General features: G+C 48.4%; 1 protein-coding gene and 1 long non-coding RNA gene across 10 annotated transcripts in view; one reads left to right on the forward strand and one right to left on the reverse strand.

Annotated features, from left to right (window-relative positions):
* The window catches only part of ST14 (ST14 transmembrane serine protease matriptase), a 21,630-nt gene extending 13,186 nt beyond the window's left edge, over window positions 1–8,444 (forward strand). For all 8 annotated transcript variants that reach the window (XM_031556862.2, XM_019622964.2, XM_010723607.3 and 5 more), the window contains exons 6-19: window positions 10–45; window positions 379–616; window positions 847–986; window positions 1,419–1,516; window positions 2,075–2,184; window positions 3,140–3,270; window positions 3,551–3,655; window positions 4,403–4,510; window positions 4,701–4,814; window positions 5,008–5,136; window positions 5,492–5,678; window positions 6,084–6,358; window positions 6,606–6,742; window positions 7,224–8,444. In XM_031556862.2, coding sequence (XP_031412722.1) covers window positions 10–45; window positions 379–616; window positions 847–986; window positions 1,419–1,516; window positions 2,075–2,184; window positions 3,140–3,270; window positions 3,551–3,655; window positions 4,403–4,510; window positions 4,701–4,814; window positions 5,008–5,136; window positions 5,492–5,678; window positions 6,084–6,358; window positions 6,606–6,742; window positions 7,224–7,385 — 1,970 coding nt within the window. In that variant the 3' untranslated portion in view covers window positions 7,386–8,444. The remainder of the gene's footprint in view (window positions 1–9; window positions 46–378; window positions 617–846; window positions 987–1,418; window positions 1,517–2,074; window positions 2,185–3,139; window positions 3,271–3,550; window positions 3,656–4,402; window positions 4,511–4,700; window positions 4,815–5,007; window positions 5,137–5,491; window positions 5,679–6,083; window positions 6,359–6,605; window positions 6,743–7,223) is intronic.
* Window positions 7,679–22,756, reverse strand: LOC104914341 (uncharacterized). 2 transcript variants are annotated; one of them, XR_014879677.1, is made up of 15 exons: window positions 22,426–22,756; window positions 22,113–22,221; window positions 21,611–21,679; window positions 20,772–20,881; window positions 18,659–18,820; window positions 18,219–18,342; window positions 14,663–14,746; window positions 13,201–14,394; window positions 12,588–12,730; window positions 10,430–10,513; window positions 10,264–10,336; window positions 9,740–9,823; window positions 9,094–9,201; window positions 8,602–8,736; window positions 7,679–8,191 (listed from the first exon to the last, which is right to left on the reverse strand). It is a non-coding gene; the product is annotated as an uncharacterized LOC104914341 (long non-coding RNA). The 2 variants fall into 2 exon arrangements; XR_014879678.1 differs by lacking the exons at window positions 10,264–10,336; window positions 12,588–12,730; window positions 13,201–14,394; ... (5 more) ...; window positions 22,113–22,221; window positions 22,426–22,756 and having other exon boundaries at window positions 10,430–12,059.
* Between the last annotated feature and the right edge of the window lie 1,308 nt (window positions 22,757–24,064).

Genomic DNA, 24,064 nt, shown 5'->3' on the forward strand with positions numbered 1-24,064 from the left:
TTTCTGCAGCTGCCGACCCCAGCATCGCTCAGAATCCTCGGGACAGTAAGTACAGTTCTTCTTCAGTCTCAGTGTAATAGCCTCTGTGCATCCCTGGGTGTCTGCAGGGTGACAGTTTCCCTTTTGGGGTGAGGAAGGGCCTGAAGGGAGGTGCTTTGCCTGAGGCAGATCTCCGTGTGTTGCTTGGAGCTGGTTTGGGGTTGGCCAAACTTGCTGTTACCCAGCAGTGGTGGATGGCCTGGTCTGTCCTTCCACAGTGCCTTTCTGCAGGAAGGCAAACCTCCAACACATGTCCTCTGTATAACCTGCACCCACAAGAAAGATCTCTCCTCCTCCTCCTCATTTGCCCTGATAACTCTTTGCTGTTCTCCTGGGCAGATAGTTGCCTTTTCGCCCTCCATGCCAAGGAAGGGGAGATCACCAGTTTCACCACGCCGGGGTTCCCCCACAGCCCGTACCCTAACAATGCACGCTGCTACTGGGCACTGAGGGCAGATGCCAACTCCATCATCAGCCTGACCTTCAAGACACTGGACTTGGAGCAGTGCACAGACAGCAGTGACTACATCAAGGTGTACAACTCTCTGAGCCCTGTGGAGCCCCATGCTTTGGTGAGGTGAGCGTCCCCAGGGTTTGCTGCTCCTTCTCTTTGGGGTGGGGAGAGGGGTTCGTGTTGGCTCTGCTTTGGCTTTGTGTGTGGCACTGAGTCCTCGTGGGAGGTGGCAGGCTGATCCTGAGCTGCACAGAAGTCCTGGTGGTGGAGCTCGTGTCCCTGATCAGAGCTGATCTGTGCTACTTGAGGCTCACTGTGCAGCTGCCCAACAGATTCTGTTCCTTCCCTTGTAGGCTCTGTGGGAACTATGCTCCTTCGTACAACCTGACCTTCCTGTCCTCCCAGAACGTTATGCTCGTCACGTTGATTACCAACAAGGAGGGGAGATTCCCTGGCTTTAAGGCTGAATTCTTCCAGCTCCCGAAGATGAAAGGTAAGCATAGACCTTGGCCCAGTTTTCCCCACCTCTCCCTACCACAAGCAGCTGAAGAAGGAAGTGCAGCTGTGGCTGTGGTCAGTTTGCCAGGCATTTTTCCAGGGCTGGGAGCTGTGGAAGCAAGGTCTTAGCTCTTTGAGCTTGTCTTGCCTACAGCTCTTGGCTGCTGTAATGATGTTCCCTGAGGAGAGGAAAATAAGAATTAGGACTGGGCGTGCAGATGGATGTATGCAGGAAGTACCTATTGATTTCCTGAGTTCTCTTGAAGCCTTGGAGCAGGAGCTGATTTCTGCCAGAGATTAACTTAAATGTGTTAAAGGCTGATGCATTTCTCTCCTTTCCTGCCTCAGCCAGTAGCCACTTATGTCTTGGGAAAGCCACATCTCTCTGAATCTCTAACCTGCATTCATCTTCCTGCTTCTCTTCCAGTGTGTGGTGGAACTCTAAGAGGAGAGAGTGGCACTTTCACCACTCCCTATTACCCAGCACACTACCCACCAGCCACGGACTGTGTCTGGAACATAGAGGTAAGACACATTCTCCTCTTAGCCTTAAATATGGTGTCAAATAACCTGCCTATATGGGACGGACTGCAAATGAGTTTACAGAAGGCACTGCCTAGAGGTTTAGAGTCTGAGATGGCTAGAAGAGGTTTTAGGACTAATGTCAAAGGCAGAAGAGGCTGAGGGAAGTCTGGACCTTGTGTGACACTTATTGTAGCCCCCAGAAGCGATAGCTTTGCACAGTGCACTTGATCTGGGCTTTGGGGCAGAGCTGTCACTTGCTGGTAAAACTGCTGGTAGGGTCTATCTTTTGCCCTGGGGAAGTGGACACAGTTGACAAAGGTCTGGCCTCAGCCGCCTTCTGTGTGCTGCTTTAATGTGAAATCCTAGGGTCAGCAAGCCAAGTGGCTGTCTAAATGACAAGGTGAGCAGTAGTGGCTTTTGGGGGAGGTATTTCTTTTTCTGCTTGTCTTCTTTCCTTTTTCAGTTATCTATCCTTGTCTCAAACATTTTCCCATGTAACTCATTCCCATATTTATTGCTTCAGAAAAGAAGCATGCCTCTGACTCTTTCCTCTTGCAGGTTCCCTCTAAAAAGAATGTGAAGGTGCGTTTCAATATGTTCTTTGTGCTGGAGCCCGGGGTCCCAGTCAGCTCCTGTACCAAGGACTATGTGCAGATCAACAACACGAGGTAGGTTTTGGGCAGTCTGTCTGACTGTGGCTTTGGCCCTTCAAGTAAGGAGGCTGTGTTCAGTTCTATGGCATTCTGTACTTTCCTTAAACTTGCTGTGGGAGCAAGGTGCTGTGCTCTCTGGGATGTGCTGAGGCAAGGTAGTGCTCAGGTCTGACCTCATAGCTCGATGGCAGTGGTGAAAGCAGATCCACCCACACTCCTTGTTCTGAACATCAGACAAAGGGTTTGTTGCATGCTGCAGCTGAAAAAAAAACAAAGGCAGGCTGTGGAGCATCACCTTCCATGCATTTCGTGCAGAAAGGCAGGTCCATGAGGCAACAGCTGGTGTGATTTTGCTTGGATGAGTATTTCTCCATTGTTAGGCCGATTGCATCCCCTTCTCTGATGCATTTGCTTTTAAATGTACTGTTAACTCTTACACAACCTAATGGAAGCTGGACTAAAAACACAGTGTGGTACTGCACAGGGGAAGCAAGCAGTGTTGTTTCACAACATTTTGGGCAAGAGGGCTGACCCTTTGAGGAGAGAGGGTTTCAAAATCAGAATCTGTATCTGTGGCCCTGGCTAGTTCCTGTTCTTCCTTGTGAAGCAATTTCCTACTGACCCACTATGGGAAGGGATCCTGGGGCTTTAGAGGCAGCACTTGATGGATCTGAGACCAGAGAGACAATGATCAGCTTGTCATCAGGGATCTGGCTAAACTTGTGCCTGATTGTCTTTAGGGCCACAGTTTGGTGTTGCTTGCAGCTGGCTCCAACCTTCTGCCAACTACAACAAAACTCAGCTCTTGTGTGCTGGCATTGAGATCCAGCAACTCGTGCTCAATTCTGACCTCCTTGGCTGTCTGCTCACGTGAAGTCACCCTTTGTGGTGATGGGGAAATCAGGGATGTAAGAAGGGCTCCTCAGTGTTGATCTGTAGCACTCCGTTGGTGTTCATTTTCTCCCATCAGGTACTGTGGGGAACGTTCCCAGTTTGTGGTGGCCAGCAGCACCAACAAGATAGCAGTGCAGTTCCACTCAGACCGTTCCTACACGGACACTGGTTTCTCTGCAGAATACCTGTCCTACGACTCCAGCGACCGTGAGTTGAAGCCTGGAGGCCATGGGTGGGAACTGGAGGTGTTCTGCAGGATAAATAACTGGAGGCTCTACCTGTTCTACGCTTCTTCTATCTCCCTGTAAATTGAGAAGCATGTTTTTGTGGGGATAGGAGCATGTCTTGTTTCCCTGCAGATCTCCTTGTAGTCCTCTGTTCTGAGGAAAAGCTGTTTTTTACGTTAGATGCTGCAAGGAGGAAGCTCAGAGCACTGGGAAGTACCGCAGAGGGGCTCACGTGTTGTTTTGCTTCTCCTCCCTCCCAGCCTGCCCTGGCAAGTTTGCCTGCAACACCGGGCGCTGCATTGAGAAAAGCATGCGCTGCGACGGGTGGTTGGACTGCGTTGATGGCAGTGATGAGCGGTCCTGCAGTAAGTGCCCTTCCTTCCTTCCTGCTTTCCTTCCTTCTTTCCTTCCTTCCTTCCTTTTGGCTCTTTATGGAAAGGTGCACCACTGCAGGGTGCCTGAGGGTGCTGTGCTGGGTTTGTTCTGGCAGTGAGCCTCAGTTCGGTTACAGAACTGGGCAGGAGTTGCAGAGTACATATGGAACACCCGTGTGATGCATGGATATTGTTCTGTATGCAGAAGTTTTTCCTCTTGCATTCACAGCGCTATCTAATATGTGTTATTGTTCCTGTTGTTTGAAGTTAATTAGAAGGGACGGGATTCCCTGGTTTGGGATCTTGTCCTGAGGCATGGGGCTGTTTTCTGAAGGAGAAATGTGCTGCTGGCATAGCTGCCACGTGGGGACACCCCTGTGGTTTGGGTATCCCAGGTGCTTTCCCACCGGTGGTGGCAATGTCTTTCCTTTGGGTGTCCTGCTTCATTGAGGATGGGGTTATGTGAGTATCCAACCCACCTGCCTCTGACATCGCAGCTCCCCAAATAGTTTTGTTTCTGGAGCAGTAGAAATACCATGGTGTAGGTCAAGTGCATGTATGGTTATGTGCCTGTGCCTGCTCACAAGCTGTTGTGATGTTTTCTGGTGTGCTTGTTTCTGTGTGCTTGAGTTCCCACTTGGGAACCACCCAGATTTTCCTGTGATGCCAGGTGTGTTGCTGGTGACCCCATGGGTAAATTGCAGATCTGTCCCCTGATTTCTCTCTCTTCTTTCTCAGCCTGTACTGACCAGCAGTTCAAGTGCCAGAATGGCTGGTGCAAGCCCAAGTTCTGGCTTTGTGACAACGTGAATGACTGCGGTGACAACAGTGATGAGTTGCAGTGCAGTGAGTAACTTGTGCTGTGGGCAGGATGGGCTGAGGGCTTGAAAAAGGTGAAGGGGTGGTGGTGGAAGCACCGGTGTTTGTAGCTGCAGAGGCTTTACCTATGTTGGAGGAGAGGGAGATGGATGCAGCCATGCAGATTTTCTGGGACCGTGAGTGCTTTGCTGTTTCTCAGGAGCTGCTCTCTCCTCAGGTTGTGCAAACAACAGCTTCAAGTGCAGCAATGGGAAGTGCATCCTCAGCACACAGAAGTGTGATGGCAAGGACGACTGCGGAGATGGGAGCGACGAGGGCACCTGCAGCAAAGGCAAGGATGGGCTGTGGTGGGGACCTCCTTTGACATGCAGCCTCTTATGGATGTTCTCGTGGCTGGGCAGCCTGGAGTGCATTTCTGCACGCAGTGGCAATGTCCTGGGGTGGGCAGAAATGGGGAGGGGCTCCTGATCAGCAGAATTTCCCCAGCGCTGGGACTAACCCTTCTCCCTTTGATCTTCCTGCAGCAACCCAGTCAACAGTTGCCTGCAAACAGTACACATACAAGTGCCGCAATGGGCTCTGCATCAGCAAGCAGAACCCAGAGTGTGATGGGCAGAATGACTGCGAAGACAATTCTGATGAGGACAACTGCAGTGAGTACCCCAGCAAAGGGAATACGTGGGGTTCTGGGCTGGGCCACTTAAACCAACATGTGTGGTAGAGAGAACCCCTGGGCAGCAGCTTGGATCTGGAATTAGCTGTGTTCTTTAGCAGTGTGCCAAGTGCCTGCATTGTCCAAGATGTTTCCAGAGGGTTTACACAGAGAATGCAGGTGTTTGTCTGCACATTTGCTGATTTGGCCAGTGAGTGTAGCAGATTTGTTTTTATGCTGCTAAGCTGATAGCGTCAGCCATCCGTGGTGTGGGAGGGAGCACTTGTGCTGTTCTGGAGAAAGGAAAAGGGTGGTGGTGGGAGTATCTAAGTGTCCCTTCTCCTTCCTCATCCCAGACTGCGGGACCCGCTCCTACATTAGGAAATCACGGATCGTTGGTGGGCAGAACTCAGATGTGGGAGAGTGGCCATGGCAGGTCAGCCTCCATGCCAAGAGTCAGGGCCACGTCTGCGGAGCCTCACTCATCTCGGAGACCTGGCTGGTGTCAGCAGCACATTGCTTCCTGCAGATTCAAGGCATCAGGTAGGTGGGAGCCAGGGCGCTACTTCTGCCAGGGACACTTTGTGCAACAGATCTCAGGGCTGCCTGGTTTAGCACTGTCACAGACAGATGGATTTGGGGGAGAATCTTGTAGTGAAGTGGAAGCAGACAGTTGGAGTACACTGTTTACTTGTTGAGGTGCCACATCAGTTCCACATTGTGTTTGCAGGCACTGCAGTGATTGATAGGTGGTGGGATTTGGGCTGACAGGTCGCCCAGACACTGGCACTTCCCTTTTCAGCCACTTGCTTCTCTGAATAAGCAGAAGGATTTGTAGAGGCACTTGTCAAGGAAACTTTTGAAGATAGCAGGCTCAGTTTGTGAGGTGGGATGTCTGCTGGCTCTGCACAGCAGGACCTCACAGCTCCTGTACTGTGACTCCTGCAGGTACTCAGATGCCAGCCTGTGGACAGCCTACCTGGGCCTGACCAACCAGAGCAAACGCAACGACGCCAACGTGCAAACGAGGCAAATCAAGCGCATCATCTCCCACCCCTACTTCAATGACTACACCTACGACTACGATATTGCTGTGATGGAGCTGCAGAACCCTGTCACCTTCTCCTCTGTTGTCCAGCCCATCTGCCTGCCCGATTCCACGCACAACTTCCCCGTGGGCAAAGATCTGTGGGTGACCGGATGGGGAGCGACTGTGGAAGGAGGTGAGCACTGGAGTGACTCAGTTTGCTGGGAGACCAGAGTCAGATGCGATTCCCTTGGGACTGCACACAGTTGAGGTCCCAGAGCTCAAGGGAAAAGGCAGTTGTTGCAGTGGGGACTTAGCTGATAATTAATTGGTCACTTGTTAGGAGCCAGAGGCGTGAATGAAGCATACAGATATGAGACTGTACAGGGGAGGGGACTGCTGCTAAACTGACTTTGTGCTTACGCTTTTTCTGGTCCTTACAGGCAGTGGATCCACCATCTTGCAGAAAGCAGAAATCCGGGTTATCAATCAGACTATCTGCAACCAGCTGCTGACCGACCAGCTGACGCAGCGCATGATGTGTGTGGGGGTCCTGACGGGCGGCGTGGACGCGTGCCAGGTAGGCGAGCGCTCCGCTTTATTGCTGTTAGCAGGAACATCAGTTAGCCAGACCAGCTCTTTGCTCAGCGCTTTTTATTCTGGCACACTTAATAATATGCTACGCGTCTATGTGGATCCTTCTGGGTTCGCATGGACGAACTAGAATGCATGGCAGCAGCAAATTGTATTTATTGATGCATGCTGCGGTCTCATAAATGGACCACCAGGTCGGAGAGCAGTGCAGCTGCACTCTGCCTGCTCGCTGTTAACGAGAGGCTTAGTGAGACAGGCCGCTCGTTTAGATTTGTTTAGCTGTTTTTATTCTGGCATTTTGATTGCTTTTGGTTCGGTTGGGGACTGGTTTTGTAAATTGGATTGAACAGGAAATTGTAGGACTTTTAATTAATCGAATTATTTCATGCCAATTTTATGATTTACTTAAAAACTTTTTTTAATGGTTTAGTATTTATGTATTTATGGTATGGTTTGTTTTTGTGCAGGGAGACTCGGGAGGACCCCTGGTCAGCGTGGAGGACAGCGGGCGGATGTTCCTGGCTGGCGTTGTGAGCTGGGGTGATGGCTGTGCACAGAGAAACAAGCCTGGAGTCTACAGCCGGCTGACAGCACTGCGGACGTGGATCAAGGAGCAGACAGGGCTCTAGGGATGTGCACAACCCCCAGACACAGCCATCTGTGCACAGCACCGGGTGGTGGGGACAACGCGGGCTGTGAGGCACTGCCTGAGGAGCTGCCTCCATTGTGAGCCTCTACCTCACTGCATCTGAGACTCCCAACCTTGGGCTGCTGGGTGAGCACAGCCCTCAGTACTTCATCCTCCCAAAGCCACATCTCCACCCCTTGATTTCTCTTTTATGGGTAAGCGAATGCGGTTCCCACGACAAACTGGAATGAACAGTCATTCAAGAGAGAATTAAACTTGGAATTTTTTATTTAAAAAAAAAAAAAAAAAATTAAAAAAAAAAAACACACAGTGTTTTTAAGAAGCAGGCTTCCTGGGAGAGGTTCAAAACAGGCTCTCATCATGTATTTAATCTCATTCATTTCTCTCATTAATTTGTTTTTAAATTGTTATCTGCAATCCTTCATCTGGTCTTCAGTGATGAGGGGGGAGAAGCTGTTAGCCCTGGGCCAGCTTTCCTGTGTCCAACGTGGCTTCTGCTCTTCTGTCCATGCAATGCTGTGTAAGGAGCCCAGGGCTGCAGCACTGAGCGAAAGAAGCAGAGCTGAAACACGGCCATGGAGGAAAGCCTGGAAAAGGAAGGGCCCTGCCACTGAGAGCAGAGAAATAGGCATTACCTTTTCATTGTGCTTCGGGTTGCTCCTTGGCACCACCATTCCCACTGCACTGAGGTGGCTGCACAGTGGTGCAGGACCCATCATACAGCAATGACTTCATCCTCACAGGGAGATCCCAGGGACAGAGAGGGGTGTTCCCACAGCTTGGCCCCTGCAAAAACAAAACACGTTAGCTGGGCTTGCTCCCCAGCTGTCGATACCCCCACTCTTTTTTACTGTTTTAAGGAAAAATGCAACAATGTGACTGCTGAATGTGATTTGTTTTTCCTGTGTAGCCCAGTCCTGACCCCAGGAGAACACACTCCCAGTGAATGTAGTTAAATCTTTCTTTATCTGTAAATACATTTTTTTTGTAAGACTCTCTATGAAATGGAAATGCTCTAATAAACTGGGATATTTTATAATACATGGTCTGGGTGGTTCTTCATGGGCTTCTGTGCAACTGCTCCTCTTTTAGGAAATCTGCAGCACAGACCCTCCAACCCAAGCTCATTTCCATGTGAACAGCTGTCCTAGGAGGAGGCTGAGCATCACAAATGGAAGTACTCCAAAACCCTTTACCTCTTCTCAGCAGCTGCACCAGGCTCTGACGTGCTGCTTTGGGCATCCTCAGGCCTCCAGTCCAGAGAGGCACAGCTCCTTTGTGCTGTACTGGAAGAGGTGCTGACACAGGCAGTGCTGGAAACAGCTTCCCACCTGGAAACACACAGAGACAGCACTGAGCTGCTGCAGTTTCTTCTATGGCTGGCACAGGGACTGCTCTGTGCTCAGCTGCACTGCTTCCTACAGCCAGGAAAGCAAACCCTAAGGAAAAAAAGCAGAAAAGCTGAAAAAAAAGGAGAAAGAACCACACACTACAAAAGGAACTGCAAGGAAAAAAGATAAATAAAACACCACAAGCCACCAACAGCTCACAACCAAACCATTTCTCAAATCCAAAATCCAGCCTGGACACAGGGTGCAGATGGATTTGTGCAGCACACAGCTGCTCTCTGCTCCTGCCAGCTTCTTTGTCCTGGGGACAGAAGGATTTTAACTGCTTTATAGTCTCACCAGAGCGCTGCAGAGGCAGATGTGGCTGGCAAGGTGATGCATTGGCCGGGGTGTGCCAGAAGCACAGCTGCTAGGGCTCACAGGGGAGGGCCTGTGCTTCACTTCTCCCTACAAAGAGACAAAGAAACATCTTTCTATCTGCGCTTACACAATGCTGCAACAACATACAAGCATTTACTCTGGGCAGTCACTGCCCAGGGTCTGTGACAAAACACTCACACATGGGCAGACCTGGGCTGTGTGCCAGGGTGACCCCACAGCTGCAGCACTTTGTTCTGGCCACGCTCTCAGCATTTGGAGGAGAGACACTCAGACTGGAGCAGAACAAGCAGGGTGCAGTGCATGAAGCTGCTCCCCAACCTGAGGGATGGACGCTTGCAGGACTGGAGACCAAGGACTGGCTGTAGTCACATTACAGCTCATGCACACGAGTAGGGAAGCAGCAGGCAGCTGCACACAGCTTGCTGCTGTGCTCCTCCTGAGGCTGGCCTGGCTCAGCACCAGAAGATGCAAGGAACCTGCCATAAGCACTGCTCACATCTCCAAAGCTGCTGGGGTGCTCACACAGCTCTCTGTGGGAGCTTGAGCTGCCCAGAGGTCTCCCCTCTCCCCACACCACTCCTGTGGTTCCTGCAGGTTTTCCTACCTCTATGCAGACCCTCTGTCCAGTCCTGCTGCTGGGTGGTCTCCTGGTCCAGTACAGGCGAATCTTCTCTTGGTTTTTTCCTCACTAGAACAGAACCAGGAGGGAAAAGTCAGTCATCCACGCTCCAAAGCTGCTGCTCCCCACCTGGTAACCCAGCTCATGCTGAGAGGGGCTCACAGCCCCTGTGGTGACAAGCTCTGCTGAGCAGGCAGGAAGCAAGCTGCTTTCTGAATCCCCCTCATCAGCATGAGAACAGAAACCTGCCCTGGGGATACAGCTGCTTTTCTGGCTGCGGGGTTTCCACCTGCAGCACTGGGAGATGCCTGCCACAACTGCAGCAGTTTAAACAGCTGCAGCACACTGCACAAGTGGGTACAGTTTGCCACAGGCACAACTGCACCCCTGAATTCCTGCAGGAGTTAAGGGAGGACAATGATCAGAAAAATGGCCCTAGTATTTAGAGCTTTGTGCTGCCTCGCAAGGCTGGATCAGGCGGGCCAGAGTCCTCTGCCCTCAGCACCCACCCAGACTGCAGGCTCCTATAGAGTCTTTCCTCTGCAGAGTAGATCGAAGTCTTCTGGACCAGCAGCACTCAAACTACCGCAACGGGCAAGAAACAAACACAGCATCAGAGAGATGGAGACCCACCAGCCCTGCCTCACCCAGGAATGGGCTCAGCCACAGCCTTACCTCCAATAAGGCAGCAATAACGAGCGCTCGTTCTCAGCTATCCCCAAGCCAGGCTCTGCACTAAGCATCATCTGCCCTGAATTACTGGGGAAAGAGAAGGAAGGTTTCTTAAAAGCCTTTTTGGCTCAAGCATCGATTTTATCCTTGCTTTTGCCAGCACATTTCCTTTATGCCCCAAACATACATGTAACCAGAAACTAACTGCCAGCAAAGGGCTGCATTCACTTTTCTGTGAGCCTGCCTCTGATGGAAAGCTCCTTCCTCCCACCACCGTGGGCTCCCAGTGCCACCCACAGCAGAAGGGGTGATTGCAAACCCTGGATAACATCATCTGATACACAAAGGAGGCGAGCAGGGGAAAAACACAGCACACTGATCCTTGCTTTGGATGTGTGTTTACTGTGCCTATAACTCGAGATGACTTGTGTTTGTACTGCAGTCTTGAGGGTTTGGCAACGCAGAGCTTGGAGTGGTTGGGACAAGAGCTGAAAACATTAATGGATGGCTGAGCTATGACTCCAGCATCACCTTCACCTTGGCAGAGAAAGGCCAGCACCCTTAAGCCTGCCTTAAGTTCAATAACCTGGGTCAGAGTATTGTACAGACAAAAGGAAGGAACCAGCATAGAACTGCCCTACCCCAAAGCTTTGCGAGCACTTGCTGCTTTGGAGCAGCATGATTACTGCTTTGCTTCTCTCCTTGCCCAGCTTTTGTGCTCACATCTCCTGCAGCCTGGTGAGTGCCAACACGGTGCTGCAACTCCCTAAGCTACATCAAGCTTGGAAGCCTCTATCAGGACTGGAGACCTACAGGCTTGGGACTCCAGTGATGAGACAGACAATTAATTCCCTAAATAGACCCCCCTCCCCCCTCCATTCCCTACAGCCTCACACGAGAGCACAGCAATCTTTCCCCTCACGTGCTTTCTTCCCTGCTGCTATTGCTGGCTTCTTGCAGCCCATTAAAGCAAGCCAAGGAGGAGTGCCAAGAGCAGGATTTCAGCAAGAGACAAAGCCTGCAGTTAGAGATCAGCCCTGGGGAAACTGTGAGACATGCAATGGGGGGGTGGAGGGGCTACCAGAGGCCTGGATGCACCCAGAACAAGCAGGTCCTGTGCAGTACTAAAAGCTGTCAGAGAAACCAAGGAAATCCCAGCCAAGACTCCCATGGCATCAGAACAACATGAAAATAAAGTCACACAATGAGCTGGCCTACCAGATGCCCTCTGTGCCCTAAGGCAAACAATACAGGACTACTCAGAGCTCAGCTCCTGCTCCTACAGAAGCCATTTCTTCATAAAGAAAAAAAATAAATGATAAAAAAGCAAGATTAAAGCAAGCGGTGCCCTGGAGCTCAGACCCCACTAGATGTCCCTCTCAGCCAAGGCACAAATGCTCCTGGAACATCACCAGGAGGAGGACGAGAGAAATCCAAAGGCTAAAGGGGAAGGAGCCAAGGGGAACAAGTGCAGAGAAAAGGAAGGAGCAGGCAGGGAAGGGAAACAAGTGTAGGCAGCACCAGATGGAGAAGCTAAGCAGTCCATAGCAGCTGGCTTTGCCTGCAAGGTGCTTAAATGAGGACCTGCAGGGGGAAAAATGACCCACAGAGTCCCTTCTCTTGAGCTGAAGGGACAACTTACACAATGCTGTAAGTTTCCTCCAGCAGCCCACTTGATGTTTTTCCCAGTTCACCAGGAGGCTCCAAACCATTTCCCCTGTGCTGTTGTTCAGATGATTGCCTCCAAGTGGCAATGTGTCAGAGGAAACAGCCCTCCTGCTGCTCCACGTTAATAGAAACAAGCTGACAGAACCCAAAAGGTGTTTCATTTCAAGGGTGCAGCTGATACCGTGGGATTTAGGTACTATTTGGAAGGAAGAATGGGCTTACACTTGTCATCCTCTGCACGGCATAGCCCAGCACTTAAACCTACCACAACCCAACAGCTCATGCAGCAGATCTGACATAACATGCATCATTTAATACAAGCTAGAAGGTACGTAACCCCAGCTCCATATCAAAGGAAAACATCCCACACAGTTACTTGTAAAACCTATTTACACAGCCTGGCTGCTCCATGGACACGCACAATGAGAAGACCATCCTTTAAGATGAATAACCTCAATCCACTCAGCAGACTTTCTACTATACAGTTACTCACCTTTGGATGGCTGTAGGTTCACTGCACTTAACAAATACCTTGGTCCTCCTTAGTTTCTGCGATCAGCAGCTCCAACCTAGCTGATGCTCCTGGACAGGAGCTCCTCAGATCATGGGTGCACTGAGCAGAATAGGTCTCATTTCCTGTAGCACAAGTGTTAGAGCAAGAGGAAGATACCTTTTTATCCCCTCCAGCCTTTGGGGAATGTCAAGTGACACCGCTGACAGATATGGCAGAAGCTACAGAGTTCACAGAAAGCACCTGACTGAACACGCGCATCCCAGCTGTCTGGCACAGTTGGCAGCCATCTCAGGAGAAACCCAGGGCTGAGACAGCAAAGCAGGGACAGAGGTGAGCTGCCCAGATTTAGAAGCAGACTGACAGAAAGGCAAGAGCTGAACGCTCTGTGGGAGGGCTTTCCAGCAGCTGCCACTCAACACAGAGCAGACAAGCAAACCTCCTGCACAGCAAACCAGAGCTCACACCTAATCTAACGTATCCCTCTCAGAGCTCACAGTGGGAAATAAAAACGACAGCAGTTTTATAAATAAAGAGCTCACTGTCACCCACGAGGAACATGAGATGCTTTGGCAGAGGCAGGTCTTGCAGTCACCTTGTTTTAACTTCAGCTGTTATATGGCTCAGCCACTCTTCTGAGATGGCGGCTTGGGCTTCCTCCAAAAAGAGGAGTCTCTTGCTGTATGTTGATGACCCTAAAAAAAAAACAAAACAACAACAAAACCACCAGGAATAGAGTCAGATGCCCATTTTGAAGCTGGACAATTCTTCTGGGCAAGGTCTACACATCATCTACCAAAGGAGGCAAGGAAGTGTGGTCTTTTCCACACTAAGAGCACGGAGTTTTTCCCTCCTACCTTGCTCACCCCCAAAGAATTGCAATATCTTTAGCAAGAAGAAAGCAGCAGTCCTTGATTTCTGCAGGAGCATTAGATCAATCAAAAAAAACAAACGTGAGAAGAGACAAAACATAAACCTGAAGCCTTAAGTTCCAGCCTGAGTTCTAGCATTGGCCAGCTAGCACTGATGAAGTTGATTTCTACCTACTAGCACTGAGCATGTACCAGGCCTACCTATCGCAGAAGAGAAGATATCCACCCCATTTGATTTGCAGCCTCTCCCCAGAGGACTTCTGATGGGACAATGGGGCAGATAACTGCCCCTCTGAACTGCCAGGTTCAGCATCCACAACACAGAAGATGTCAGCTCCTCCTTATCAATACAACTGAAGAAACAGAGAAGCCTCTACGAAACATGAGGGTCCACACTGCAGTTCAGTGGTTTCCATACCAGAAGCATTCACTTTTTAGCGCAGGACCATTAAATCCGCCTTGGGACCAGCCTTCCAAAATGAATTCTTTTTGTGGCAGATGTCAGCACCGCAAGGCTGTGCCTCAGAAGAGGTCTTCTGTAATCCTCACGGCAGCCCAGTCTCTTTGTGCAAACACTGTTGGCTACAGACACATTAAAAGGCTCAGAGCACAAAGCAGGAGACATTTTGTCATGCCATTTCAGAGAGAAGCATTATACCTAACGCAGCACTGCCCCTCTGAGCAACAGCATCCTGGGGTTCATTGGCACAGGTAAAATCTTTCACATCTGCTGCACTTACTGTAAGAGGGATGACAGCTTCTTTACGAATGCGCAGAGCTTCCAAAGAAGAACAGCATGGAGGGTTGCCTTGGAGACTGCAGTAAGCAATGTGCTGCCAGATGACTGGGTCTCATACCACAGCAGGCATTTGCCAGAAGGGTGATCTCAGCAGTGTGCGCTGCATTATCAAGTATTCCTTGATGGAAAGAGTGAGTCTGTGTAAGGATCGGGTGAATCAGGCTGCAGGAAGGTGGTTCTTTATGTTACCAATTAGTCATGTTCTTGGGCTCTGCCACCACTGCAAGTGGCATGGCTGTGGTTCTCATCAGAGCAGAGCAGCCTTTCTTCCCAAGAACACAAAAAGCAGCAGGGCTGGCATGCAGCACTGGGCCGCAGGGGACCACAGACCCACTAGCTGCCCTCCGTTTCACCACAAGAGATGTGAGTACAACATCATCCCCTACCTCTGGTCAAACCACAGCAGAGGATGTGTCCAAGAGCCTTCTGCTCAATTTGGGTAAAGCATGAAGCAGCCTCCCAGGTGACTCCTGACAGAAAACAAAGCCCCCCATCATATGATGTATTACACTACCACGGGTCCCCCCCACCCTTAACATTTCTGCCAATATTACATTTTATTCTAGCCTTGCCCCTTGCACAACTACACGTTAAATATTTACTTGCCCCTCCTCATGCTGGCTCCCATTTGACAGCGTCCCCAAGGCCTGATCCCACTCATCCTTCATGGAAGATAGCTTTATCCCATCATAACCCATCTATTTAGCAGATGATATTTTAAGAACTACTTCAGCATTAGCTGAGCTACCGGTTACACAGCATTGGCAGCACAGGAGGGTAAGCAAAGAAAGCAAACCATGGGAAAATCCTCAGCTTGTTAAGAAAAAGCAAGCTTCCTGACTAAGTGCTAGGCACAAGCAAAGCCAAAAGTAAAGAACAGCTATTGCCATATGTTCAGTTCGCCATTTAGTTCAACATTCCAAGGGTAATCTTTCCCATTTTCACCATTTGGAGATGTGCTTACATGCTATAGGAGAAATCCTTCCAGGAAGACCAACAGGTCTTGGTGCTCAAACTACCCAGACTATCAATGCTTGCCAGTCTTTGAGACACTTGTCCCTGTATCATGATGTTCTCCTATCCAAAGGATTTTTGTTTCAGGACAAACATCAAAATGACACCGAAAGAGTTAACCAGTTCTCCCATAACATGATGAGCATTAACCCACTGTAGCTTTATGCTCTCTTCCACTGTGGAATCTGGGAGAGGAACAGATCAGGTGGAAAACTAGGAAAACATTTATCATAGTGAGAAATCCACCAGGCCTCCCAAGGGAAGCAAAAAAAAAAAAAAAGCTCTGATTATTGAGTCACTTAAAACTGGACCAAGTACAGGAAAAATTAGTGGAAGGGAACAAGCCTTCCCTATTGTGGGGAAAATGGAGAAGTTGGATGACCTCAGATCTTTCCCATCTCCAGTTTGTATGGTTCCAAAAGCGTGAAAGCAATAGTTCACCCAGTACAGAACAGGTAAGTAGATGAGTGGTTGTTGCTGTCAACCTGCCACAGAATGAGCCAACCCAATCAACACAACTCATGCAACAGCAGTCAGGACCTGGACCACCAGGACCACACTCAGCTTGAGGTGAGGAGCAGCTGCTAACAGGAGTAGAAATGTCAGCATCTACAGGAAAACCTACACTCTATGCAACAGTCAGGGCACAGCAGCTGCTTTTGATGGGTGTTAATATTGACTGGTTGAATCTCCAAGATGAAACACTTCAGATAAAATATTATCTGACAATAAACTCACACTTTGTATAGTGCAAGTGTCAAGTTCAAGTGTTTTCAGACAGATCCTTTTAGTTACTTGCAATGTCAATGGCTTCAGGAGAGCTAATAGTCCAAGAAAGACACCCAGCAACACTGTACAGGATACTACTGGCTTTGCTGTTTAAGAGCCACCTGCTCCAGGAACAGTTACCTGTGACCAGCTTGATCATCATCAGCCTTTCATACACCTTGGAAACAACTGGTTTTGACGCCTGGAAGATGCTGACTGGACAGCCCATTCATTTCATGGCAAACCCTGACAAGCACGAGTTAACTCTGACACATGGTTCAGCCATCAGAGACCTGCACTGACCGAGCACAATATTCCCTGATTCACCAGCAGATAAACTCAAAGGCATCAACTCTGAGTCTACAAGGATCTCTGTAAGGCAGCAATTACCCGTGCAAGGACACTTGCCCTTGACAGCAACTTGGCAGAGCAGTGAGGAGGGCTATTAGATTGCAATTCTAGCAGAGCGCCAGCTTGCTTGTTGAAACATGGTATTTGCAGTATGATGAATTCCGATTTCAAGATAATTTATAGCCTCAGTAAATAAACAGGCTTATGGCTGTTTAAACACTGTTTAACAGTCGTATACAACAGCTCTGGGCAAGCACACTGAAAAACAGAACAGTTGTCTGAGCTGGGAAACAGACAGCAGTAGAAAGCAAGTGAAATCCAAAATACTTCCCATCAGAAATGAGTTGTTTCCTCTCTCAAAACCAAAATGACCTCTGAACGTAGTTCCTGTTCACCTTTCTCCTCATGTCTGTGCCAGAAGATCAAAACCTTTTGTAGAATGATGTGTTATCCTGTCACCTTTCCTGGGGTGCCTTTTGCACTGGCTGATCCCAGTCACTGTGCCTCAGCTCACACCAGTTTTGCTCGTCTGTTTGGGACACAGTAGAAATTGTAGTGACAACTTTCAGGTTTTCTAAAGTGGAACTGACAGACCTGGAAAGTCTGGAGATAGCTTTAGAAAACAAGTTAAGGCACCTTTGAAACCAGGGTCGTAGGGATCTACTTTTTGCTCTGTTACCAGGGATGTTTTGGACTGAAAGACATTTCTGCTCCTTCCCTACCCCTGTTTAATACACAAACATGCTTACAGGGAAGATGCATGAACCTGCAGCTCCAAGAACAAAAGAAATCATTAGGGGCTGGAGGCACCAGCCTGGGAAAAAGCAGCCAGAAGGGAAATTACAGGGAAGAGCCACCTTACAGATGCTGAAACACACCAACCCTCTGGACAGTGGAATTATTCTGGACAATGCGAGGGGCTGGATATTCCCTAATAGTCATGGGATGAGAGGAAAAGGAAAATTTTAGCTGCCTACCAAGGGTTGTTCCCAAGAGGAAGGCTCAGATGAGTCTCTTCTTCCAGGGAAGGGACAGTACGTCCTCCCTGCAACCAGCTTATCACCCCACTGCAGCACACAGGAGATGTAGGAACAGCCCTGCCAGGAGCACAGAGGAGATGAACTCATTCCCTCCCCCGTGCGCTTGTTCCTATAGATCAAGCCACTCAGAATATTTATCCCATGTTTCGATTGTGCCTATGGGTCTACTTGGCTTGCTGCTCTGAGTAAATTAAGAGCAAGGAAAGGGAAATTGCTGAACACAGCCAAGCCGTTGTGTGGGGCCAGAAACCTTGCCACTCTTGGCCAGTAAATTCCCACTCCAAGCAATGCTGTCACAAGGTCAGAGCAGGGAGCCGTAGAATTCACTGGTGGGTTTGCTGGCACCTAGGCCAGGTACAGGGTCAGCACAGCAAAGAGAGCTCAGCAGGAGGAAGCAGAAGGGGGTTTCAGCCATACATTACACCATGGCTGAAGCACAGCATGAGGGAGAGACAACAGGAACCACCAGAGCCAGGGATGAACGAGAAGACAGTCCTGCCCATACAGGATGTGAATAGCCTCTGACATAAGGGTAGCTGAGTCTCTTGGATGAAAGACAGCTTATAAAGCCACCTGCCACTGCCTTATTGAAGCCTCAGGCAATCCTCTCAGGCCCTCCATTTTCCTCTAAAGACAGGACAATAGTTCAGAACTGCCTTTGTAATGACAAAACACACAGGACATTACTGCTGCAGATGATCTCATACAGACATGAAGGCTTCACACCAGCAAACATGTTTCACAGATAGCACAGCTTGCCAGCATTTACCTGAGGAACCAGTGCAGGGCTGGGACTGCTCCCAGCCTCAAGTGTCATTCCCTCTGTAATTACTGCGTTTCACTCAAAGCAACACAGCTCATGACTGCCAGGAATACTCATCCCTCTCTTCGCCCTGCAGGAAGAGTTCACACACAGATGGAAGGAAAGTAGAGTCCTGATTCAATGGCCAAATGATGTCTTGACCTAGAAAGTTGGCATCAGAGTCCAAAAGCCTGGATGTGAAGTTGAGCTTCTAAAGAACTCAGAAGAGCTCAAGACGCAACCCATGCCATGCCTAAACACGTGCACCTATGTCTGAGCCAACTGGAAGTCTTATGCCTTAGCACTAAGGATCTTGCCTCTGAGCTCACTGTTACTACAGGGTGCCAGTTCATAACTGGTTTGTGCCCAGAAGTCTGTGAGCACAGGCAAAAGGAACATGCACCTACCTGCAAAATACCAGAGACATTCAGACTGAAGCAGGTCAGGTTCTGAGTGAAGTCAGGATCTACAGGGATATCATCTCAGTCTCTCAGATGTTAATTCCACACTACCCTGGAGCACATTGCTTCGAGTGCTGGGAACCATGGCATCAAGCAGCAGCAAGTTACCTACAGTCATAGAACATAGGAGATGAAAACACAGCAAATTTGAGGGTTGCTTGTTTGTTAAGCCTTAGGTCTGTCCCAGGACATTGTCAGAACAGCTACCAGTTGGTTAGACAGTAGTAGGTGGCACACAGAGCACCTAGAGACCTCTGTCAGATATTTACAGAGAGGCTTAGCGTACTTCCAAAATCTTTCCACCAGATCTAGTTTTGCTCACAGGCGTGGGTGTTACTGAGAATCACTGCTGCTGGGAAGAATTGTTCAGCAAACACACTTTGAACAGGATCCATACAGAAGAGGTTTGTATTTCCTGAATGGAAACGAAACCCCTTTATATAGGCTGGATCGGAGATTCAACGGCCAAACTGTTCCCTTCAGACCTTATTTTCTTTGGACCTTGAGCATACCCCACATGAGACATCTGGCAAAGGACTTAGAGGATACAGTTTGCTTTGGCACTAGGTGGGTTTGGAGCTCACAATGTTTAAATAGGATTTTATGAATTGAACAGTCTTGCTCTCTTCTGTAATGCTTCAAATTAAGGTTTCCACATGTGCCTTTAATAGAGATTCACTAAGACACTTATTGCACGTTAAATAAACATCACTCAGTGAAATAGAACACCCTCATTGAGGGATTAACAAACATACAATTCAGTCAGGCTGCTGCAGCTGTTAAACCTCAAATACAACTTCAATGTCATAATCAGTCATTTTATTAAGATAATAATTGCCCTGTTAATGCTAATTAAATGACTAATGACTTCACAGTCCTGTGATGCTGTTCACTGATAACCCCTGAAACAGATGCAGTAGCCCACTCCCTCCCCATCTTGGAGACAGCTCAGGTTAATTAACAGGAGAATCCAGAGTTGCTCACTGCCTGCTGCTCCAAATAAACTCCACGCTTCTCTAACTTTTCTCTGGATCTGTTTCTCTGGAGAAGGAGGAAGGCACAAAAAAAAAAAAAAAAACACCAAACATTTGGGTTTTGTTCCTCTCTCTTCCTGAGAGGAGATGGCAAGTTAGTCAAGCCAAATGGCTTGTTTTTAACCAGGTAAGCAGAGTAGAGGAATAAATACCAGCCAAAGTCATCGGCTGTAGTGCCAGTAAGGTAGAAAGGGATCACTGCCCTAACCACGAGGCCCACGTACATACCTCTGTCCTGCCAAGAACACCTCACTGGGACCTTACTCACAGAGCTGGGGAAGCCCAGACAACCTGCAAGTCCAAGACCACGCTCAGATGCTCGGCAGAGGTGCCAACTCACAGCCTGTACCTCCCAGCACAGCACTGCAACCCCAGCTCCTTCCCCAGGACTGCCTCAAGCCGTGCAGACACCCAGCTCTGTGCTCAGTACATTGGACACAGCTGTTCAGCCCCCACAGTCTAGAAGCTCGTGCAGCAGTCAAGACCAGACTCCACTGCCCAGTGGTTCAGCCTGACCATCCATCATGAGATGGACCAGATGTTCCAGCACGGGCTACGACAGGGCTCAGCAGCAGCCTTGGAGCCTGCGGCCAAGGCAATGTTGTAACACTTGGCTGCCTATGCAGAGAGATTCCCTACCCCTCGTTCCCAGATTTTAGTAATGATTATTACTTTAAAAGTTTAAAATAAAGAAGGGGAATGAGGATTCCTTGGGTCTTCATCATTTTAATTGGAAGAATATCTTCCATAAATGGTAAATGTAGTTGACCTCATATTAAAAAAAAAAAAAAAAAAAAAGGCAGAGAGGAGCAAGTTACCACTTGCCATGTGATAGTAACCTTTCTTGTAGCTCAGGGATTCAAGTTACTAGCACAGGCAGGCTTCCATTTGTTAGACCATAAAATAACACATTGCCAAGCCCTATAATGGACTGCAGATTTAGATATTGATTAATTGTTAAACTATCTCTGCGATGTACTATGTTAAAAGGGAAATGACCTCATGTTTCCTTTGAGACTCCTCACCTTCCTCCTACTTCAAGAATTTCTACAGCATGGCTTGCTGCTGTCTTTGCCATCCCCTTGTTGCGTGGGGCTCCATCACAGTTCACACAAGTCCTTTGGAACCTGTACCTCTTAAAGAAGTGGTCATTGTAAGATGAATTCAGGAGGGGGGGAGGGGTGGGGAAGAAAAAAAGAAAAAAAAAGATTCAAACAGAACAGCCCACAGTAAGAGCATAAGGACACCAAAGATGCTTGAGATGTGCAGGCACACAAGTGTCAAAAGAGCATGCCAAAGCAGATATGTCTGACATTCAGGGTGCTTGGATCTGAGCAACATCTCAACAGGAGAGAAACACTGAATTCTGCTCCAAGCCCGAGGCTCCAAAGAAGACAAGTGGCAGGAGGGGAGGCCAGTAACCATGACAACCACTCCTTTTTTGGTACCAGACAACAGAGATGACTCCTGTCGACACATGCCCTATAGCCACTGTCTTCATTTTCTTTTTCTCAGGAGGGCCCTCCATCAGCAGAGCTACACTGCAACATAACACAGCTTCCCCAGGCTTCAGAAAGACTTCCCCTTAATTCAGAGGCCACAAAATGAACACCAATGGATCCTGGGCATCTTAATTCTCATTGTTATTCGCTGTGCATGTCAGGTAAGCAGCTTTCACCTCCACTGGGCAACCACATCTCTGATTTTTTTATGATCCATGCACAGCACACAAGGTTAGGAATAAAACTAAAACTACTCAGATCCCAGCTCTTACACAAACATGGCACAGAACAAGGCAGCACCCTCCCAACACACCTCCCAGGCATCTTAAGCAGCTCATGCAGAAGTAGATTCTTTCTCCTACCTTTCACTGAAGGTTCCCAGCACATAAAGCACTTTTTGATTGCGTTGTCTTCCCAGCACATTCACCTAGCTACAAAACAGAGATGCTCCAATAAAAACAGTGGTACCTCAAGGCAGCTATTTGTTGTTATGGTCTCTTCCCACTTGGGCTGGAGAAGAGGGTTTCTAGATCTTTGGTCACTTAGGAAAGGGCTCTAGCAGCTGGTTGAGCTACAAATGGAAGTTAAGCAGTTGGGAGGGAAGGGGCAACAAATCCCACATTAGCTTTGCAGCTTTCTTGGATCTTTGTTCCAGCTCAGAGTTTTCAAATATAACATTTACTTTATCAAAGCAATTTTCAAAGCCTGCAACACATGCACCCTTACCTTATCTCCCAGCAGAGAATTAATTCCTTAACCCTCAAGCACCTACTCTCCAGAGTGCAATTGAATAAAGACACAGCTCTATCTCCCCACCCCAGTTCAAATAACATTTGTACTTTAACATTATGCTGTATTACTCACTTTCCACAGTAGCTTTCCTGCACGTTACCAACCATAGATTCCTGAAAGCAGCAGTTCAATCTCCTGGATCTGACATAGAGAAGTTCCAGCTAGAGCCTCCAGCATCCACCTGCAAACACATATTCCTGTTTAATCTCCACTGCTTTGCTTTAGAATTTTTACTAATTTCTCCCCTAAATCGCTCTGTACCCCATTAACAGCTATGGAAACTCACCAAGTGACAAAGCACAGGCAGCTCTGCTGTAACGAGCAGTATTTATGCAGCACCTGGTGCCCACATTTAGCCTATCAGGCTGATTGGGGAAAAACTTACCTTGTTCTGAACCAAGCCTGGCTGAGAGGACAGCAAAAACAAACAAACAAACAAACAAAAAAAAAAACCCAGCACACAAGAGCCTATGTTTTTCTAGTTAGGGGTTCACTTTTCTTGAGGATCTGCTTTTCTGGTCTGTGGTTCCTTGCAAGGCACCCTGTGCAATCCACATAGCCTAAAGAGAAACTCAGTGCTACAAGGAGCACCAGGACTGTTTCAGATGTCAGTGCCTGTGGCTGCTGTGTTGATTTTTGAGGGAACAAATGTGCCTAGTGAGGCAGAGAGGTTAACATAACTCTGTCACTGTTCAATGCTACAAAGAGCATTAAGGTTCAAGGAGTGAATACAGAGATCTGTGGTGAGCACACAAAAACCTTATTTGGAAATGTACAGATTTAAACATACAAAAGAATAAGAATGGAAACAAAATGTACAGAATTTCAAAGCTGACATCAAACGAGCTCTGCAGGATGACCTTTTAATTAAACCATATTAAAGGCTCCTCTTCAGAAAAAGAAGCACAGGGCTTTAAAGCTGTCCTCTTCTTTAAACTATTTTGTAAGGGAACTCTTCTCACGTGGGAGATGAATGTTCCTGGAGGATTGAGCCCTGAGTTGAAGGACAGGGTGAGTTTGAGGATGGGTACCATCCTGCCTGTGGCAAGACCGTCAGAAATGAAGAGGAAGATGATGGTAGTAAAGTGAGGAAACGTGGCTTCCAAGTGAGGGTTGCAGGAGAAGGTGGCCAGTGAGTCAGTCTCACTTCATCAGATGCTGTCTGGGCCACTTCTGGCCTGGGAGATCACCTGGCTGATCCAGTTAAACCTCTTTCTTTCACCACAAAGTGCACGTCACTCAAAGCAGAGGAAACTGGGGGGAGAGCTCAGGGCAACATTTAGCACTGACAGCCAAAGGCGTACAAGTGGTCTGCTTTAACCCTGGGGTTTTGCAGGGGGTTTATGTCTGGAGAGCAGATGCACACACGTGGACTGGGAGAGGGGGAGGAAGGGGAGAGAAGTTATGTCAGGGGCAGGTAGGTGGAAAGTCAGTGAGTGACTAAAACTCAGAGCTCGTGACTGCGAGCTTCTCTGCCAAGTTTTGCAAGTAGGAAGGTGCTATGTGAACACGGGGTTATAACATTACCTGGGAGCATTTCACCTGCCAAAAAAACAAAGCAGAAAGTAAAATTTTAAAAGAGCTCACAAAAAGAATAAAACAATCAGGAATAAACTCTGCTGGACCAAATTAGGGAATGAATTCTCCTAATTACCACAAGATGCTCCCAAAGTCTGACAGTATCTCTCGGAGCAGATGTGTTCAAATAATATTTCCTCAGCCTCCAGCCTGCGTGGGCAGATTCCAGAACCAGCCACTAATGTTAAAAAGTACCTAATGAGCATCAACATTAAGAAACTGCCTTGGCTTTTGGTGCTTGCATTTTTCCCATCCTCCAGGCTAAGCTGCAAACACTTTGTTGGTATTATTCACATCAGAAAGCATTTGATTAAATAAACCACTAAATTCTGGATCCATGAAAGCAATTGCTAGAAAGGAAGGACTGGAGTCCTTGAAGTTCTTATGCAGACTGGGTAAGTGCAAAGGAGCAAGTCTTAGTTTTTACTAACAGTGACAGCAAACAC

Source organism: Meleagris gallopavo, chromosome 26 (assembly GCF_905368555.1).
Source record: "Meleagris gallopavo chromosome 26, MGAL_WU_HG_1.1, whole genome shotgun sequence".
Lineage (NCBI taxonomy): Eukaryota > Metazoa > Chordata > Aves > Galliformes > Phasianidae > Meleagris > Meleagris gallopavo.